Source organism: Sciurus carolinensis, chromosome 6, assembly GCF_902686445.1.
Source record: "Sciurus carolinensis chromosome 6, mSciCar1.2, whole genome shotgun sequence".
Lineage (NCBI taxonomy): Eukaryota > Metazoa > Chordata > Mammalia > Rodentia > Sciuridae > Sciurus > Sciurus carolinensis.
Window position 1 is genome coordinate 31,886,342 of NC_062218.1, and position 21,131 is coordinate 31,907,472.

General features: G+C 37.3%; 1 protein-coding gene across 17 annotated transcripts in view; it reads right to left on the reverse strand.

The window, feature by feature from the left end:
* Nucleotides 1-1,105: 1,105 nt before the first annotated feature.
* The window catches only part of Cplane1 (ciliogenesis and planar polarity effector complex subunit 1), a 140,942-nt gene continuing 120,916 nt past the window's right edge, over nucleotides 1,106-21,131 (reverse strand). For 11 of the 17 annotated variants that reach the window (XM_047555850.1, XM_047555853.1, XM_047555852.1 and 8 more), the window contains 5 exons: nucleotides 20,741-20,865; nucleotides 12,790-12,879; nucleotides 4,749-4,832; nucleotides 2,001-2,176; nucleotides 1,106-1,587 (listed from right to left, as the gene is read on the reverse strand). In XM_047555850.1, coding sequence (XP_047411806.1) covers nucleotides 1,411-1,587; nucleotides 2,001-2,176; nucleotides 4,749-4,832; nucleotides 12,790-12,879; nucleotides 20,741-20,865 — 652 coding nt within the window. In that variant the 3' untranslated portion in view covers nucleotides 1,106-1,410. Of the gene's footprint in view, nucleotides 1,588-2,000; nucleotides 2,177-4,748; nucleotides 4,833-7,144; nucleotides 8,240-12,789; nucleotides 12,880-20,740; nucleotides 20,866-21,131 lie in introns of those variants that run through there. The other 6 variants (XM_047555857.1, XM_047555863.1, XM_047555860.1 and 3 more) reach the window with 4 other exon arrangements.

The window sequence follows — 21,131 nt, forward strand, 5'->3', positions numbered from 1 at the left end:
CAATAGTGATATTGTCTAATATATTGTGTGCATGAGCATGTATGAAAATGCAATAACAAATCCCATCATTATGTAAAATGATAATGCACCAATAGTGTGGAAAAAATTTTAAAAATGACTAATACCCATTCAATATCATATTTTTTCAAAAACTATTTTCAAAAAAATTAGAATGGCATTATTTTATAGGTCTGCAAATCTCTTTAATGTTAGCAGCTAAATTCCCACACCTGCTTCTTCACTCATCCTGGGGCAATATGCTCTTACCTTTATTTTGTTTTTTAGTTTTATGTGGTGCTGGAAATCGAACCCAGTGCCTCACATGTGCTACGCATATGTTCTACCACCGAGTCCCAGTCCCAGCCCTGCAATATATTCTTTTGGTTGAAATAAATGGGAGAAAATCTGGCTTCACACAGAACTGGAAAAGGAGGAATAACTAGGATTCTTTGATACTATACTAACAAACAACAAGTGTTTGAAGGACCCTAGTTTTTAGTTGAAACTGAACATAGTTGTAAAAACTAATGGGCCTCTGAAACCATGGTTTTTACAAGGTTAAGATGAGCCTTTGAGAACAGATTCATATTCTCTCTTTCCCTGTTTTTTTTCCATCAAAAATGTCAGGTTGTGGGACAGAAGATAGAAGATCTCTAGTGCTACATGAAACTTGGCTTTTTTAGAAGTTCAAGATCAGTGTGAAGTGGCTGGTCCCTTTTCACTCCAAGACCAAACATTACACAAGTAATTTGTTTTATTTTTTGTTTTGCTTTTGTTTTCTGATACTAGAGGTTGAACTCAGGGACACTTCACCACAGAGCTAATAGCCTAGCCCTTTTTATATTTAATTTTGAGACACGGTCTTACTGAGGCACAGGCTGCCCTTGAACTTGTGCTCTTCTGACTCGGCCTCCTCAGTGGCTGGAGTTACAGGCATGTGCCGCCTTGCCTGGAAAGGATATGCTCTAAAATAGTATTCATTATTGAGTTTTTCAGGTGAGACAAAATTCTTTCTTCTCAATGAATTCTTTTCCTATTAAGTTCACCATAGGTCATTCTCTGAACACAGAATACAGTAAAATAGGAGGCAAGATATATTCTTTTTACTTAAAGTAGTTTATTAGGCAAACATGGCTTGAAAGGTACTTATCTGTTTTTAAATTATGCCTAAAGATATGCCAAATGCAAAGACATAGTACATCTATTATAAATAACCTTTCCCCTTATAAAGACAAAATTATTGAGAAATGTTTATTTTCCCTCTTGAAATGACTAATCCAGGAAATAATATGGCTGTAGGTGGTAAATTCACTTTGCTTCCTTCATGTTTCTCTCCTAAACCCTCAAATCTTTCAGAGGTACTTTCATGAGGTGCTTGCTGGTGCTTGGACACAGGATGACATCCAGATTTTACAGGTCCATCGCCCAGCGGACAGACAGGCTCTTGTCCTCCACACTGGCCACCATATCTTCAATGGCATTCCAGTCGAGTTTGCTGAGGATGCTGCCAGTGCTCTCAGACATGCTGTCCATGCCGGCCATCTCTAGACGAGGCCCAGGTTCTTCCTCTTCAGTGTGTGACAGGTCCTGTGGAATTGAGAAGACAGTCAGCTGTGGTAGCAGAGCTGCCCCGTCTATCAAAAGGCTGGGAGAAAGGTGAAGGGAGTCAGGGCTGTGGCTGCCCAGCACATCCAACTGACAGCCAGCTGGGCGTCATCTGACACTTGCCCTGGCACAAGACCTGAACAGTGGGCAGAATGGGTTTTGATAGTTATTTGTTGTTTTTTAATGAAAAAGAAAATACAAGCACCAGAATTCTGAAAGATAAACAATGGAATACTAAACCACAGGTGGATGTTTTGAATGATTATTTCAAACTGACTTAAATAATCATCCAGTATTTCCACATCTTACAGAAAGCAAACAACAATAACAGCAATAATAAACCATGGAGGAACACAGCAGTCATTAGACAAACTCAGGACTGAAACGGTGCTCACCTGCAGAAGGGAACCATGACTCTCATGAAGAATTCGGTGGATTTCAGGAGACAGCGTCCAGGGGCTCATCATGGTCTCTCTCTCGTACTCTATACGCACTTGCTTTGTCTGAGATGCGAGCCCAGCACACCCATGTTTTTTTGTAGGCTGTGGACTATGACATGGAGCACCAAAGCCTTTTAAGAGAGAAGGACAAAACATACACTGGAACTGATTGATTCACCAATTCAATTATTATTTTATTGTGACTTTACTGTCAAAGCCAAGGCAGATAAGTTTTACCTAACATTTGGATCACATGGTCTGGAGTTGTTTCACTGTAGAGTTCCAACAATTCCTGTCCTGTCACTATGTAAGATAGAAATTCTGGCCACCTCTTTTCATTTGAAGTATAAAGGTATTATCGTCTAGTGAGGAGATCACAGACAGAACTGGGAAGAACTCAGAATACAGGCTGGGTGAATGGACCGCCGGGCTTTCTTGCCTCTTGGACTCCTGTGGCAGCTTCCCAGTTGCAATGTACTCTAGATGTCTGTGCTCAGTCTGCCTTTGGGCACAAGCCCCAGGGTAAGCATGGTGACAACACATTGTTCTCTCCTCCTTACCACATTTGTCAACTATTTGCTGAAACTTTCATCACAGTGCTTAGGGCAGCTTAGCCCATGGCATCAGGCCCTGGCAGCACCTTCTACCCTCACTCAGGTGGCCTCCTACAGAGACACCCAAGACATGGATTAAGATGGGGAGTGAACCTAGGCTGCCCAGAGGCAGCCATGTGGCTCCCTGAAGAGGAAGAAAAAGAGATGAGAATAATGAATTTGGGGCCCATATGGCCTTTTATGGCTCTACAAACTGTGTGCAGCCAAGATACCTCCAAGAAATAAGCCCACAGAAACAATGATAGCACACAACCTGTCATTTAGTGTGGGTAAGCACTCTACATTTAGTCCCTTCAAGTTCCAAAGAGCCCCAGGCTTGGTCTTTGCTTCCTCTTACACATCTATACTCTGCCCAGCTGACCTCTTCTGAATTCCCTGGCTTTAAATATCTACATACTGAAAATTCTCTAAAACCTCAACCTCCAGCCTCATAGAGCTTAAAACTGCTTTCCTGACATCTTCACTTAGATGGGCGATAAATAACTGAATCTTAACATGTCCAAACCAAAACCTATTTTACCCCTAAAATTCCCCATCCCAGGAAATGCCCAGGTTAAAGTCCCATTGTCCCTCATCCTTTCTTAAATACCCCATATCTACTCTATTCAGTACATCTTAATTGAGTCTATTTTCAAAATATATCCTGAATCTAATGAATTTCCCCCATTTTTATTGTTTTAACCCTAATCTACACAATCTTTCTCTCCTTGTCTAGTTCTGTTCTTCTTCTCCTGCATGTTCTGAAACATAAAATATATTACCTACATGCTTAATTTTCTCTAGTGGAGCCTCACGAATCTAGGATAAAATCCAAACTCCTTCTTTTAGCCTGTAGTATTTAACCTCTCTCCACAACCATACCTCTGGCCACTTTTCCACACGATCTTCTCTGTCATGCCAACTTTGTTTCTGTTTGGTGGCACTGAATTTGCTGTTCTCTTCGTCTGTAATTGTTTTGCTTTATCTATATACCATCTATCTCCTTTATCATCATGCAAGATCTGTAGTTTAACATCACTTTCTGAAAGAGATCTTTAGCAACTCCAGCTAACGCCAGCCCCATCTAAACAGCCACCCTCTCCCTTCTGTGTCACTGTGCACTCCAGGACTGAAGTGCCTCATGAAGTAGAAGCTCACTGGATGGGTGCTGAGTGAATGTTCTTCATGACAATCCTTGGGGAAAGTGTTATTGTCTCCATGTTGAAAATGAGGAAAGTGAAGCTTAGAGAGGTTATGTCATTTGCCTAAGATGTGGAAGATGACCTACCCCAGAACCTGAGTTAATGCATTACCTTTCTATTCCTTAGTGTGAAGCAGCATACTACTGAGAGAGGCCTTTAAGGATAATTTTCATATCTGTGAGAAATGAACAGGTCTACTTATTTGTGTTCCTAAGGCAGCAACTTTCCAAAAGCCTCTTCCTAGGGAAGGGAAGGAAGAGAGGGGGTGGAAATTTAAGAGGGCCTAGGGTTTTTTGGGGGGGGGGCTAGTCCCCTGAGTCTGAAAGAGAAACTAAGTTAACACACTTGGAAGCACCTGTGGTTGCCACTTTACTTTCCAATGTGAGAGCTTGTGATCTAGTTGAAGAGGTTTGACTTTTTTCTGCTAGAGTCTATTTTGGGATGCCACTGAAAGTTCCAAGTTAAGTATTTCAATAAATATCATTAAGGAACAAATTTGAAAAACTCTGAAAGAAAAAAATCTATGGGCAGACAATGGGAATGCATATGTGAACAAACACTGTAGTTTAAAAAAAAAAAAAAAGAGAGAAGAAACCAACGGTGAAGGTAGGGTGCTGGAATTGTTCCTTCAAGTACTCAAGAGACAACCAGATTAGCACAGGTTGTAAACACCCATCTCTTCTCCATCTCTGCTACTATTGATTTGCTATCTAGACCTCTATACTCTTATTTTATTGAATAAAAATAATTATTGCCATCTAGAAAGAATAACAAAAATTAAGCCATTGCCAAGTCTGCTGAAGTTAAGGTTAACATTCTGAAATTAAGGTTAATATTCTTACATTCAGAATAAACTTTTACCTGTGGAGTCTCTATAGACCTTGAGAGTAACATTGGCTTTCTCTCACCTTGCTTTACCCATGGATGGCTCTGTAATTTCCTTCTCTTCAGACCACAATGGGTTTCTCTAGGATTTATTCGGGATAGCAAATCTTGAGATGAAAATACAATATGAGAAAAAATGTTGTGAAACTGAGCATGTAACGTTTTCAAGGTAGGGCACTACTGCCCCAGTGTGAATAGTAAAAGCTTTATTTATTTTTACACCAAATTGTATTATGTATATTTAAGGTATATATATATATATATATATACACACACACACTTATGTCTATATGCATGTCTATATAGATGTGTATGTATATATTATATGTACAGTGTGTATATGTAAATGGTTACTATGGTGGAACAAATTAACATATCTATCTTGTCACACATTTGCCAATTCTTCCCTATGACCTCTTATGGAAAGAATGGCTACAATCTATTCATTCAGCAAAAATCCTAAAAGAAATGCACTATTATTAACTACAGTCCTCATGTTGCATACTGGATCGTTGATCCTGCGTATCTGCTGCTTTGTACCCTTTGACCTACACCGCCCCGTTTCCTATCCCTCCTCAGAAACGACTACTTTATTATCTATATATGTTTGGCACCTTCCCTTTTCTTTTAGAGTTCACATATAAGTGAGAACAAGCAACAGTTTTTTTTCTGTGTCTGGCTTATTTCACTTAGTATGTCCTCCAGATCCACCCATGTGGAAAATGGCAGGATCTCTTCCTCTTTTAAAGCTGATTAATATTCCATCATGTGTACATATGGTAATCCCTCCGCATCTGCAGTTTTGCATTCTACAGTTTCCGCTACCCTTAGTCAACTATGGTCTGAAAATATTAAATGGAAAACTCCAGAAATAATTCCTAAGTTTTAAATTGTGTACTCTTCTGCATAGCAAGATGAAATCTTGTGCAGTCCTGTTCCATCCTGCCTGGGACATGAACCATCCCTACTCAGTGTGTACCTGCTAACCATGCATCAGTTACTCAGCAGCCTTCCTGTTATAGTATTGCAGTGCTTGTGTTCAATGAAACTCTTAATAATGATCCTCAAGTGCAGCAACAGTGATACTGGCAATTTGGATATGCCAAGTAAAATGGTCAAGTGCTTGATGCAAAAAGGAAATTTAAAAAACCCCATATGCTGAGGTTGCTAATACATATAGTAAAAATGAATCTTCGGTGAAATTGTGAGAAAGGAAAAAGAAATATTTGCTGGTTTAGCTGTCACACCACAAACTGCAAAGTTTACAGTCACAGTAAATAAGAAGTGCCTAAACTTCTTCGTATGTATGTAAGTAGTGAAAAAAACAGTATATAAAAGGTTTGGTTCTATCTGCAATTCCATGCATTCATTGAGGGTCTTGGAATGTATCTACCATGGATAAGGACAGATATATCATCTATTGATGAACACCTAGACTGTTTCTGTATCTTGGCTATTGTGAATAATGCTGCAGTGAACATTGGGAGTATAGAAATCTTTATGAGGTGCTGATTTAATACTTGGTAGTAAGATAGTTCTATTTTTAATTTCTTTAGGAAATTCTATACGGATTTCTATAATGATTTCACCAACCTACATTTCTACCTACAGCATACAAGGGCTCCAAAGACTTAGGGTAAGTTGTAAGAATTCTAAAAACTCCTAGCTTTGATCCAATTTGAAGTCCCCTGATGCTTGTTTGCCATTGAAAGACTGATAAAAAAAGGAAGGACTTTTCCACTCTAAACTTCACTGAGTTCAAAATTATCTTAAGGCAAAGCAGAAACACCCTAAAAAAGGACTATGTACAATATGCCCCCCCTTTTTAACTATTAGAAGTATTAGTTTCACATACTTGTAAACATTTTAAAATATTCGTATGTGAATTCTTTTGTCATACTGGGGACTGAACCTAGAGGTGCTCTAACTCTGAGCTACTTCTCAAACCGTTTAAATTTTTATTTCTTAATTTTAAGGCAGGGTCTTGCTAAATTGCCCAGATTGGCCTCAAACTTGGGATCCTCCTGCCTCAGCTGCCCAAACTGCTGGGATTACAAATGTGCACTACTGTGCCTGACTCAGTGGTTTTAATTTGCATTTCTTTGATAATTAGTGATATTGAGCCCCTTTTCATGTCCCTGTTAGCCATTTTTATATCATCTTTGGAGAAATGTATAATCAAGTCCTTTGTCCATTTCTTCAGATTATGTTTTCAGGACTGAGGCTATAGCTTAGTGGTAGAGCACTTGCCTAGCATGCATGAGCAGCTGGGTTCAATTTCAAGTATTGTTCAAAAAAAAATCTGATTATGTTTTCTTACTATTGAGTTGTATGAGTTATTTTTTTTAAATATATTTTTAGTTGTAGATGGACATAATACCCTTATTTTATTTTTTTTTTAATGTGGTGCTGAGGATCAAACCCAGTGCCTCACATGTGCTAAGCAAGCGCTCTACCGCTGAGCTACAACCCCAGCCCCTATACGAGTTCTTTAGAAATCCTGGATATTAATCCCCTGATATACGGTTTGTTTGTAAACCGTTTGTAAATCCAAAACCGTGGGTTGCCTTTTCATTTTGTTGTGTGGAGGTTTTTCAGGTGGTTGTAGTACCATTTATTTATTTCTGTTTGGGAGTTTATTTTTTTGGTTCAATATTCAAGGCCAATGTCAACTTTCCCATTTTCTCCTGTGAATTTTATGGTTTTAGCTTTTCTACTTAAGTCTTTGATCCATTTTGAGTTAGTTTTATGGACAGCGTAAGATAAGGGTGTGCTATAGTTTGGATCTTGAATGTCCCCCTAAAGCCCAGGTGTTGAAGGCCTGGTCCCCCACCCCCCCATGATACCTGTAAGAGCAGGGCCTGGAGGAAGGAAGTTGATAGCACATACTCTGGAGGTGGTACTGTGACCCTGGCCCCTTCCTGAGGTGAGCAGCTTCCTCTGCCATAGCTCCCACTGTGATACAGTATGCTGCCTCAGGCAGAGGGGCCAAGCAATCATGGACGGAGACCTCTGAAACCATGAGCCAAAAGAGACCTTTTCTCTTTATACGTATTTTGTCATAATGACAGAAAGCTGACTAACATGGAATATTGGTACTGAAAAGTAGGGCCACTGCTGGACTATAACTGATGACGTAGGTGCCTTTGGAACTGGGTCGTGGGAACAGTGTGGTAAACTTTGGAGAAGCAGGTCAGAGAATGCCTAGAGTGCTGTAAACAGAGCTTGATGGGTGATTCTGCTGGGAGCTCAGAAGACCAGAATGCTAAGGGGAATGTGTACAGTGAAGTTCAGACTCACAAGGTTTCAGATGGATATGAGGACTTCTGGAAACTGGACTAGGGGCCACCATGTTACATCACAAGGAATTTTGATGCCTTTTGTCCATGTCCTAAGATCTTGTGTGAGGTTGAACTTAAGGGAGGCTGATGGCAGAGGAATTTTCAGGGCAGCAAAACCTTTAGGCAACACCATGGTTTTTGCTGGCTACTTTCAGCCAGATTTAAGGTGAGAACTGGAAGTAAACAACAAAGAGATGAAATATTTGCAACTTGGTGAGAAAAGCGACATGTTCACAGTTGCACCCAAGGAGGACATGGAGATTAGCAAAGCTCAAAGGAACCAAGACCACTTTGCACCAGGACAATAGGGAAGATGCCTCCTGGGCTTCTCAGGAATTGGCAAGACCTCTCCTATCAGACCCCATGCATCACACTGCATATCATAACATCACAGGCTCAAAAGTGTAAACTCACTTCAAAGCCAGTGCAGTGGCTCATGCCCAATTAACTCAGGAAGTTGAGGCAGGAGGATTGCAAGTTTGAGGTCAACTTGACAACTTAGTGAAACCCTGTCTCAAAATTGATGACAGTATGTGGCAGGTTGAGTCCCTGCAAGTAGATTCTGACAAAGTGATGAATAGTGAGGCTGTTAACGTGAAGCCAAAGCTGCAATGGGACCCCAGGAAGTTAAGAATTGCCAGGAATGTGAAATGCCTCCCAAGGGAAGCTGCAAGCAGGGAGTAGAGCAAGTACGAAAAAGTGGGCTGCAACCAGTAATCCTCACGTCATCTGCCCAAGCCTTTTGCAGCTTACATTATGCCAGACATGGAGCTTTAAGACTTAATGTCTGCCTTGACTGGTTTCAGTTTTGCTTTGCTCTGAATCTTCCTTACTATTTTACTATTCTCTCATCAAAAATGAAAATGTTTGCCCATGCCACTATATTTTGGATATATATATAACTTGCTTTTTATTTTTAATAGGGACTCTCAGCTCAGTTTGCCTTAATTCTCAGGAAACTATGAACTTGGACTTTTAAAATGCATTTTAATTTAGTTTTTGTTTGTTTGAGATAGGGTCCTGCTATGTTAGCCAGGCTTGTCTCAAACTCCTGAGCTCAAACAATCCCCCCACCTCAGCTCCCCCAAGTGCTAGAATTATAGGTATGTACCATCACATGTGGTTTGAACTTGGACTTCTGAAAAATGTTGGAGCTATTCAGAATGTGGGGACTCTTGGAAGATCAAGTGAGTGTATTTTGCACTGTGAGATGGACATGAGCCTTTGGGGGCCAGGGGTGAAAATGATACAGTTTGGATCTTTACTGTCCCCCAAAGGTCCATGTATTATAGGCTTGCTCCCCACTCTAGGAGGGTGGTGGCATCTTTAGGTAATAGGGCCTAAAGGAAGAAAGCAAGGAGGTTTGGTTATTGGAAGCATGCCCCTGATGGAGATGCTGGAACCCTGGGTCCCTTCTTCTCTTTGACTCCTAGCTGCCACCAGGTATTCAGCTTCCCCATCATGTGTTTCTGCAATGATTTACTGCCTTAAGACAGGCCCAAAGGCAATGGGGCCAAGTAACTGTGAACTGGACTCTCCGAACTGTAAGTCAAAATGAACTTTTCCTTCTTGTAAGTTGAGTATCTCTGTTATTTTCACAGTGGTAGAAAGAAAGAGTTTAACAAGAATTAATATTAATTCTTCTTTGCAAGTTTGACAGACTTCAAATGTAATGCCATCTGGTCCTGAATTTTCCTGTGTTGGGAGGTTTTTTTTTTTTTTTTTTTTTTTTTTGGTGCTGGGGATTGAACCCAGGGCCTCGTGCTTGCAAGGCAAGCACTCTACCAACTGAACTATATCCCCAGCCCCTGGGAGGTTTTTAATACTACTTCTACCTTTTCGCTTGTTACTGGTCATTTCGGGCTTCCTATTTCTTCCTGACTTAATGTTGATAGGTTGCATTTTTCTAGAAATTTATCCATTTTTCTCTGTTACCAAATTTATTACTATATAATTATTCATAACAGTCCTTTGATTCCTTTTATTTGAGGTGTCATGTTTCCAGTTTAATTTCTAATCTTATATATTTAAGACTTTTCTTAGTCTAGCTATAAGTAAGTCAAGTCTATTTTTTCAAAAAACCACCTCTTATTTTTTCCTATTTTTTTTTATTCTCTATTTCTATTCTGATCTTTATTATTTCCTTCCTTCTGCTAACTTGGGTTTATTTCTCTTTTTTTTAGCTCCCTAAGGTATAATATTAATTGGGATCTTTCATATTTTTTAATGTAGGCATTTAGTACAATAAAATTTCCCATTAGAACTGCTTTTGCTGCATCCTATAGATTTTGGTATGCTGTGTTTCCATTTTTGTTTGAAAATACTCTTAATTTAAAAAAAATTTCTTCTTTGATCTATCGTTATTCAGGAGCATGTTAATTTCTACATTTTTGTGAATTTTCCAAAATTCTTCCTATTTTTGATATTTAGTTTCATTCTATTGTGGTAAAAAATAAACCTTGCTATAGGTTGGTGATGTCTCAGTGGAAGGGCACTTGCTCAGCATGTTCAAATCCTCACACTGCCCCCAACAAAAAACAAAACAAAACAAAATATGATTTTAATTTGTCAAGAATTGTTTTGTGGCCTGCAGAACATCTATCTCTGTTCTAAGTGCACTAGAGAAGCATGTGTATTTCTGCTGCTGTTGGATGGAATGTTCTATATGTATTCGGTCCATTTTATCTAAAGTGCTATTTCTCCCGATATCCATTAGTGTTGACTTTATGTATTTGGGTTCTCCAATGTTATATGCATATACATTTATAACTGTTATGTTCCCTTGATAAGTTGCATCCTTTATCATTAAGTAAAGACCTTTGTCTCTTGTGACAGTTTCTGACTTAAAGTCTATTTTATTTGATCTACATATCGTCCACCCTTGCTCTCTTTTGTTACCATTTGCACAGTGTCTTCTTCCATTCTTTCATTTTCAGTCTATGTGTGTCAGTGAAAGCTTTCTAAGGTGAAGAAACCCCACTGTAGAAATCAGGCCAGCAAATGCCTTCTTTCTCTGAAGGAGACTGGGAAATGATACTTTCTTTGAACAAATTGCCAAACAATGCCTGAGAAAGCTAAAACTGAATGACACACCTAAATCTACTACCTCTTCCAGCCCTAAAAACAAAACCTTATTCTCTAGTTGGTGTAGTGGTACACACCTGGAATCCCAGCTATTTAGAACACCAAGCAGTAGTATTGCAAATTCAAAGCCAGCCAAGACAACTTAGGGAGATCCTGTCTCAAAATAAACATGGCTGGGGATGTAGCGTAGTCAAACACTTGCCTCAGACACACAGGTCCTGAGTCCAATCCCCAGCACTGCAAAGCACAAACAAACAAAAAATCTTGTTTCTTTGGCCCTACTTCTGTCAATTAGTGGGCCACAGTCGAGTGAGCACTCAAGCCAGAAACCTAGAATTATACTCAATTGTTCTCTCTCAGAGGTAGGCTACAATGGACAATGAATCAAATACTTCATGCTAGATCATAACACACTTGTATCTCTGAAGCTTTCATAAAAAATACAATACAAGCAGAGCACAGTCGCATACTCCTGTAATCCCAGCTACTTGGGAGGCTGAGGCAGCAGGATCACAAGTTTGAAGCCAGTCTTGGCAACTTAATGAGACCCTGTCTCAAAATTTAAAAAAATAAGAAAGGCTGAAGATGGAGCTCACTGGTAGAGTACCCCTGGATTCAATCCCTAGTAACACACACACACACATTTATGTATAATTTCAACTGCTTTTAAGGACAACATTTGGGGGCATTTTATCTGATGTACTAAACATTGCTAGATATTGGCTTAGAAAATAGTGAAAAACATTACTGAGCATTGGAAACCAAAAAATATTCTATAAAAGATTAAAATGAGAGACTTTGAAAGAAAAAAAATCTAGTCTGGGATTATAAAATTAAAAGCATAGGAAATTATGCTACTAGGATTCAAATTGATCCTAATAACTAAAAAGTTTAGGTTTTAATGCATTCATGTGGAAATAATGGAAAAAGAACCAAACAGAACATTTAGAAAATATAGCCATTGACATTAAAAACTTGAAGGATGAGTTGATCAGCAGAGTGGACGTAGTTGAAGAGAAATGTAGTAAACTGGAAGATCTGCAATGAAAGGAGGTATCGCAGAAAGATAGAACCACCAGATGAAACTGTGACTTCCTGATTTCTCATTTATGATACACATAAACTTCTGTTTTCTCTTTACCATTATCCCTACCAAATTTAGTTCTTTTCTTTAAATGGGGATAACTGCAGACCTCATGAGATTAGTGTGAGTATTAAGTGAGAAAATGTACATAAGGTGTTGACAAACTGGCACAGAGTAAGCACCCTTTAACTGTCCTAAGGAGATCTGAACATCCCTCACCTTCTCTATGCCTCAGCATTCTCAGTTGTGGGATGGGGACAACGGTTGCCCTGCCTACCTACCATAGTTGTTATGTACATTCTATTAGAGTCTGTATTTTGTAGGTGAGAAAACTGAGACTTACATAAATGGAATTACAACTTTGCCCACAATTACCAAGTAAGCAGTGAATTAGGATTTCATACAAGTGAACTTTCCAAAGCCCTATCTCTGAAACACATCATCACCTAGCTACACCCTTCAATCTGAAATCTACATTTGAAATTTCTAAGACTGATTTATGATCATTTAAAACTTACTATTAAATTTAAGAACATTCTATTCTTTATTCCTTGCCTTTTGGGAAGGTTACTGGAGACTGTACAGCTTTTCTTACTGCCTCTTTGGCTCCACCAGCTCTTTTCTCTATGGTGAAAGTGGCAGTCCCTATAAAATCAGACACACTTTTGTACCTTCCATAGGCACATATGATTTTTCACATATCATACCCTTAAGTTTTTTAAGGATAGAAACCTGATCGGTTCTGATTCTTTTCAACAAGCCCTGCTCATAGTAGGTGCCCAATTAATGGTGGTTGATTTAAACCAAGAAAGCAAAACAAAAGTAAGATAAAGGAAGAGGGAAAACTATACTTTGGGACTTCATATCCTAGAGTACAACTGTGGTCTTTTTTCAAATGGCAACATGTGTTTTGATAACATCTCAAGCAACTGCAAAAGCCAGGAGCACAACAGCCTATTAACAGTAAACACTTAGATAAATTGTCAAGTTAAAATTTACCAAGAGAATGATTAAGGTTTCTTAAACTCAAAGATTAATAGTAACCATTTGCCAAAAGTTTTACTTATAATCCTCAATGACTCTCCAAAGTAAGTTTCTTTCATTCATTCATTCATAGATGGGTTGGCCTTGAATTCATGAATTCAAGTGAGCCACCTGCCCCAGTCTCCCGCACAGCTAGAACTACAGGCATACACCATGGCATCAAATGAGGTAAGTTTTTTTGTGGGGGGCAGTTACTGGGGATTGAACTCAGGGACACTGGGCCATTGAGCCATATCCCTAGCTCTATTTTATATTTTATTTAGAGATAGGGTCACCAAGGTGCTTAGCATCTTGCTTTTGTTGAGGCTGGCTTTGAACTTGAGATCCTTCTGACTTAGCCTCCTGAGCCACTGGGATTACAGGTAGATGAGAAAGGTTTAAAAATTTTTTTTTGATGTTACTACAGATTGAACCCAGGGGTGCTTTACCACTCGGTCACATCCTCAGCAATTTTCACTTTTTATTTGGAGACAGGTTCTCACTAAGTTCCTTTGTCAAGTTGATGAGCATGGCCTCAAACTTGTGATCCTCCTGCCTCAACCTCTCAAGTTGCTGAGACTATAGGTATGTGCCATGACGCCCGGCTAAATGAGGTAGGTTTAAAATAGCAGATCTGAGGACATGAAATAGGCAGCAGAGCTGGATATGAACCTAGGTGTTGGTGATTCTAAAACCTAGAACTCTGTTAAAATGACAGTTAAGCAAGGATAATAGCTAGGCACATGGTAGTACTGTTGACATGGTATAAATGCTATTATATCCATTTATTAATATCCTTGAACATAATTTATTTACATATGGGTATTTTTAGGCAAAAAAAAAAGCTAAAGACATTTTTCATTTAGCCAATAATACAAGTATTTCATTTGTTCCAGGTAAGAGGTAGTATTAAAGATGATGAATAGAATGTTGCTACACTCAAAGAATTTAGTCTAGCATGATTCACAACATTTTATAAGAAACTATAGCATAAGACTTATTGTACCTCTTCCAGAAGAGTGTAAACATGTTATTAAGGATTCAGAGACAGAAAAACAACTATTTTAGCCACCATTTACCAATAATAATCACAGCAACCATGCAAATTAAATATGAACCTTAGTTCAGAAATGACAATGCAGAATTTAAACATATATCAGACTGGAAGAAGTAAATAACAGTAAAAATGTTTTTAAGACACAGAAGTGAGACACTGAAAATATAAGGGAGAATTTCAAATCAGCAATGGGAGTTCAAAAGTATGGCAGGTGGCTGGAAAATGAGCACAGATTATATGAGGAAAGGAGGTTAAGGAGACAGAGGGGAACACTTGGAAGATGGTCTGAGGCCAGGAAGATCACCTCACCTGGCATAATTCTGAAAGAGCAGGTGAGATGGACCAAAAGTCAGTTGAGGCCACAGCTACAGTCAAGAGTACAAGGAGATAATGAAGAGATCGACTGGGTAGATATGAGAGGAAGACATATTTCCATGTATTCCAAGACTTCCACCAAATATCAAGAAACCATAGTAATGAAAACTATAGAAACTCAAGAGAGAAATCGAAAAAAAACCTTAGAAGATGGAAAGACTTCCCATGTTCTTAGATAGAAAGAATATTGTCAAAAATAACCATACTACCAAAAGCAATATACATATTCAATGTAATCCCCAACAAAATACCACTGACATCCTTTGCAGTACTGGAAAAGTCATTTGGAATAAGAGACCTAGAATAGCCAGAGCAGTTCTGAACAAAAAAATGTCATGCAGGAGGCATCACAATATCTGATCTCAAATTACACTACAGAGCTTTAGTAACTGAAAGAGTATGTCCTGGCATCACAACAGACATGAGAACAACAGAACAGAACAGAAGACACTGTGACAGACCCAAATACTTACAGACATCTGATTCTTGATAAAGGTGCCAAACATGTATGTTGAAGAAAAGACAACCTGTTTAACAAATGGTACTGGGAAACTGGATATCTACATGTAGAAGAATGAAATTATATCCTTATCTCTCACTCTCACAAACATCAGATCAAAACGGATCAAAGATTTGGGAATTAGATCAGAAACCATGCAAATGCTAGAAGAAACATAGGTCCACATTCCATCATACAGGTACAGGCAATGACTTCCTCAACAAAACCCCTAAAGCTTAAGAAATAAAACCAAGAATCAATAACTGGGATGCCATCCAACTAAAAAACTTCTGCATATCAAAGGAAATGATTAAGAGAGTGAAGAGAGAGAGCCTACAGAATGAGAAAAAAAATCTTTTCCAGTTACTCTTCTATCAGGGGATTAATATACAGAATATATAATGAACTCAAAAAAATTAATGCAAAAAAACAAAAAACAAAAACCAAAGAGCCCAATTAAAAAATGGGCCAAAGAACTATAATAGAAATTTCTCAAAAAAGGAAATACAAATGGCCAATGAATACATGAAAAAATGTTCAACATCTCAAACAATCAGAGAAATGCAAATAAAAATTACATGAAGATTTCATCTCACCCCAATCAGAATGGCAATTATCAAGAACACAAATAATAAATGCTGGAGAGAATGTGAGGAAAAGGTACCTTCATACATTGCTGGTGGGACTTAACCCACTATTGAAAGCAGTGTGGAGATTCCTCAAAAAACTAGGAATGGAATCACCACATGACCCAGCTTTCCCCCACTTCAGTATTTATCCAAAATAACTAAAATCAGTACATTAAAGGTTTAAAGCAGCACAATTCACAATAGTCAAATTATGGAATCAATCCAGATGCCCATCAACAGAATGAATGGAGCAAGAAATTGTGGTATATATACACAATGGAGTTTTACTCTGCCATAAAGAAGAATGAAATGGAATAATGACATTTGTTGGTAAATGGATGGAAATGAAGAAAATCATGCTAAATGAAAATAAGCCACAAGAGCTGAATGTTTTCTGATATGTAGAAGTAAAGCAAAATAAGGGAAAGAAGGTGGCAGGGGAGGAGATTGGATATCATAAAGATATTAGATCAGTAGAATATAAGGAGAACAAGGAGGGAGGAAAGAAGGGAAAGGGTTCTTAGAAATATGAAATGAAATAAACAACTGCTTGTTACATACACATATGAATGTACCAAAAAGAATTTCACCTGTATATATATGTAGAAAATACCAATCAAAAATAAATATATAAAGGAATTAAAGGAAGATTAATAGAAGAGAGGAGAGAAAATGGGGAGGGAGGAGGAAAGGAAGATAGGAAATGGGGATTGAAATCAAATTCTTTGCAAGGTAGTATTTTGTCAAAATGAATTCAAATACTATAAATAATTATAATTTGCTTTAAAAAAAAAAGAAACCATAGGGCAGGGCTATAAAACCTTGCAAATTTTGGGTACTTGTTTAATTTTGATGAATATATCATGTGTGAGATGATTTTTTCCACATTTTTTATTGGTGCATTATTATAATTGTATATAATAGTGGTTTTTGTTGTTACATATTCATCTATGGACACAATATAACAATATAATTTGGATAATATCATTCCCCAGTGTTTCCCCTTTTCTTTCCTCCTCCCTTCCCCTTATCCTTTTCCTTTACTGATTTCCCTTCAATTTGCATGGGAGCTCCTCTACCACTACCTCCCTTTTGCTTTTTTCTCTCTAGTTTCCACATATGAGAAAAAAATTATGACCATTGACTTTCTGCATTTGGCTTATTTCACTTAACATAATATTCTCAAATTCCATTCATTTTCCAGCAATGTCATAATTACATTTTTCTTCATGGCTGAATGAAACTCCACTGTGTGTAAATATCACATTTTCTTTATCCGTTCATCCACTGACAGACACCTAGGATGGTTACATAGTTCGGTTACTGTGAACTGTGCTGCTATAAACATGGGAATGCACATATCACTATAGTATGCTGAATTTAATTCTTCAGGTTAAATACTGAAGAACTAGATAGGTGGCTCATATGGTGGTTCCATCCTAATCTTTTAAGGAACCTCCATACTAATTTTCATAGTGGCTGAACTAATTTATGATACCACCAACAGCGTAAAAAATGTTCCTTTTTCTCCACACAGTCTCCAGCATTTATTGTTATTTGTATGCTTGATGGCCGCCACTGTAACTGGAGTGAAATGAAATCTCAGTGTAGTTTTGATCTGCATTTCCCTAAATGCTAAGAACATTTTTTCATACATTTGTTGGCCATTTGTGTTCCTTAAGAATTGACTATTTCATTCATTTACTCATTTATTAATTGGGGTGTGTGTGTGTGTGTTAACTTCTTTGAGTTCTTTACATATTGTGGATATTAATCCTGTGTCAAAAGAATAGCTAACAAAGATTTTCTCCCATTCTGTAGGTTCTCTCTTCACATTCCTAATTCTTTCCTTTGCTGTGCAGAAGCTTTTAAATTTCATACCACCCCATGTATTAACTCTTGGCATTATTTCCTGAGCCTTAGGAATCCTATTGAGAAAGTCATTGCCTGTTCCTATGTGTTGGGAGTGTTCACCTTATGTTCCTTCAAGGAAATATAGTTTCTAGTTTAATTCTTAGGTCTTTGATCCATTTTCAGTTGACTTTTGTGCAGGGTAAGATATAGGGTTTAGTCTCAATCTTATGTTCACATATATGGATAACCAGTTTTCCCAGCACTCTTTGTTTAGAAGGCTGTTTTTCTCCAGTAAATATTTCTGGCACCTTTGTCAAGATTTAGATGACTACATCTTTGCAGGTTTGTCTCTTAGTCTTCTATTCTGTTCCACTGGTCTAGGTATCTGTTTTTATCCTAGTACCATGCTGATTTTGTTACTATAGCTCTTTAGTATAATTTTAAGTCAGGTATTCTGATGCCTCCAGCATCACCCTTCTTGTTCCAGATTGTTTTGGTTATTCTGGGTCTTTTATTGTTCTAAATGAATTTTAGGATTGATTTTTGAAGTTCTGTGAAGAATGTCATTGGTATTTTGATGGGGATTGTATTGAATCTGTATATTGGGGCTTTTTGGAACTTCTAAATATAAGATCATATCATCTACAAATAGTGATAATTTGACTTCTTCCTTTCCTATTTCTATACCTTATTTCCTTCTCTTGCCTATTGCTCTGGCTAGAATGTCTACTACTATTTTGAATGACTGGTGAGAGTGGACATCCACATCTTTATCTCGTTCTGAATTTTAAAGGAAATGCTGTCAGTTTTTCCCCATTCATTATGATGTTGGCTTTGGATTTGTTGTATATAACCTTGATGATATGGAGGTAGATTCCTTCTATCTCTATTTTCTTCAGTGTTTTTATCATGAATGCATGCTGAATTTTGTCAAAGGCTTTCTCTGCATCTATTGAGATGGCTAAGTGATTTTTGTTCTTAATTCTATTTTGTGATGAATTACATTTTTTTATTTGTTCATGTTAAACCATGCCTGCATTCCTGGAAGGGAACCAAATTGGTTGTGATGTGCAATCTTAGTATGTTGTTGAATATGATTTAATATTTTATTAAGATTTTTGCATCTATGTTCATCAGGGATATCAGTCTGTAGTTTCCTTTCCTTGATGTGTCCTTATCTGGTTTGGGTATGAGTTTGACACCAGTTTCATAGAATGAATTTGGAACTGTTCTATCCCTATTTCATGGAGTAATTTGAGAAGCACTGGTGTTAGTTTTTATTTAAAGGTCTGGTAGAATTCAGCTGGGAATCCACCTGGTCCTGGGTTTTTCTTTGTTGAAAGGCTTCTTTTATTATTGTTTCTATCTCATTGCTAGTTCCGGTTGGTTTAGATTTTCTATATTCTCTTGATTCAATTTTGGCAGTTCTCATGTGTAGAAATGTATCCATCTCTTCTAGGTTTTCCAATTTATTGGAGTATAAATTTTCAAAGTAGTCCCTAATGATCCATTGGATTTGTGTGATGTCTGGTGATTTCTCCTTTTTCATCTTTAATTTTATTAATTTGGGTCTTCTCTTTTTCTTTTGGGTATGTTGGCTAAAGGCTTATCAATCTTGTCTATCTCCTTAAATAATCAACTCTTCATTTCATTGATGCTTTGTTTTTTTTATTCTTAATTTCACCGATTTTGACTTTGATCTTAATTATTTCCTTCTTTCTACTATTTTTGGAAGTGGTTTGTTCTTTTTCAAGGACCTCGAGATGCACCATTAGGTTACTTGTGATCTTTCTGATTTTCCTATGTAGGCACTCATATTTGTAAACTGATTTCTTAGAACTGCCTTCATAGTATCCAGAGGTTGTGATATGTTGTATCACTATTGTTTCATTCTAAGAATTTTTAAATATCTTCCCTGATATGAAATAAAATTTAAAAAACTGAGGGACAGTATTTGCTATCTTGAAAGTTTAGTTTAAAAGGAACAGTATTTTCTTACTATAATTCAATCAAAAGTAAGAGATACCAGGCACAGTGGCATGCATTTGTAATTCCAGTCACTCAAGAGGCTAAGGCAGGAGGATCACAAATATGACGCCAGCCTCAGCAACTTAGTGATACCCTGTCTCAAAATAAAAACTAAAAAGGGCTGGGGATGTAACTCCGTGGTAAAGCACCCCTGGGTTCAATCCCAAGTATCACCCCACCAAAAAGTAAGAGTTAATCTAACTATGACGACTTTTATCAAGAGAATAGAATTTGTGGTATTTCACTTTTCTGAATTGAGGCAAGCATACTGAGGTGTAGTTTCTAAATGTATAAACCCTAGACCCAGTTTGGGATTAAATGCTGGCTCTACTACCTTCTAGCTATCTGATCTTAGGCAATTATTTAAGCTTCCTCTGTCTTGGTTTTTTTCATCTTTAAAATGGGAACATAATAGTACCTGTGTCACAGAGCATAAAAAGAACCTGGAATCTAAGTCAGTTATTAAACATTTTTATTTGTATATATTTGTACCATATACTAACTATTAGCATATACTTTTAATATGTAATAATTCTACAAATAAGTATGTTTTACTTTAGGAATCAAAACCTAATTCAAATATGGTAAAATTAACTAAAGAAAGGCTAGCAATGAATAACAAGTATATCTTCAAATATGGGAAAGGATGTTCAAAGGGTAAAAATATATTATTTCAATCTGAGCTTAACATTCTTCTCCTAAGACATGGACATTCTATAATCTACCAAAGCTTGTATAAATGTCTACTTTAGTCAGAAATACTAAAGAAAGAGACTCCTGAATAAACTACATCTAATCCACTGACCACTCAAATTATATTATGAAAAGGCCACAAGTTAAAAAAGATTCCTAGGGCCTCCTTATTTCAAAGCAATAGAGCAAAATCCTGGTATAGCTAAGTCTATCTCTCCCTTGCATTCTGTTGATATCAGAATTCTCTGTTACTAAGATTTATAGCTTTTACTAATGAAAACACAGTTGTGGAGACTAGAAGGAAAAATAGATTCAAATTACACAAAATAAAAAAGCTTTAAGTCTTACCACATGGCCAACGTGACTCTTGAGGCTGCCCAAGTGTTTTCCCCTTATGGGTATGGCTTGATTTTGAAATACATCTGACTTTTCCAGGTAGATTTATTGGAAAATTGTGCCCATGGTGATTCTCTCTAAAATAAAAATTACACAATTACTATATCTCCAATATCTCAGATAAGTGATAAACTTTAATATCTCAAAAAGCCCAAATTACAGCCCAGACTAAAACATTCACCTGACACTCCATTTTCTGTATCTTAGTGTTACATTTAATGCATGACTCTCAAGATATTATTTGGTGTATGTCATACCTCAAACCTTATTCATTTTTTTCCAAAGAAATCTTTAGCTATTGCTCTACCCATTATAAATTCTCCATATATTTGCCAGTTACTTA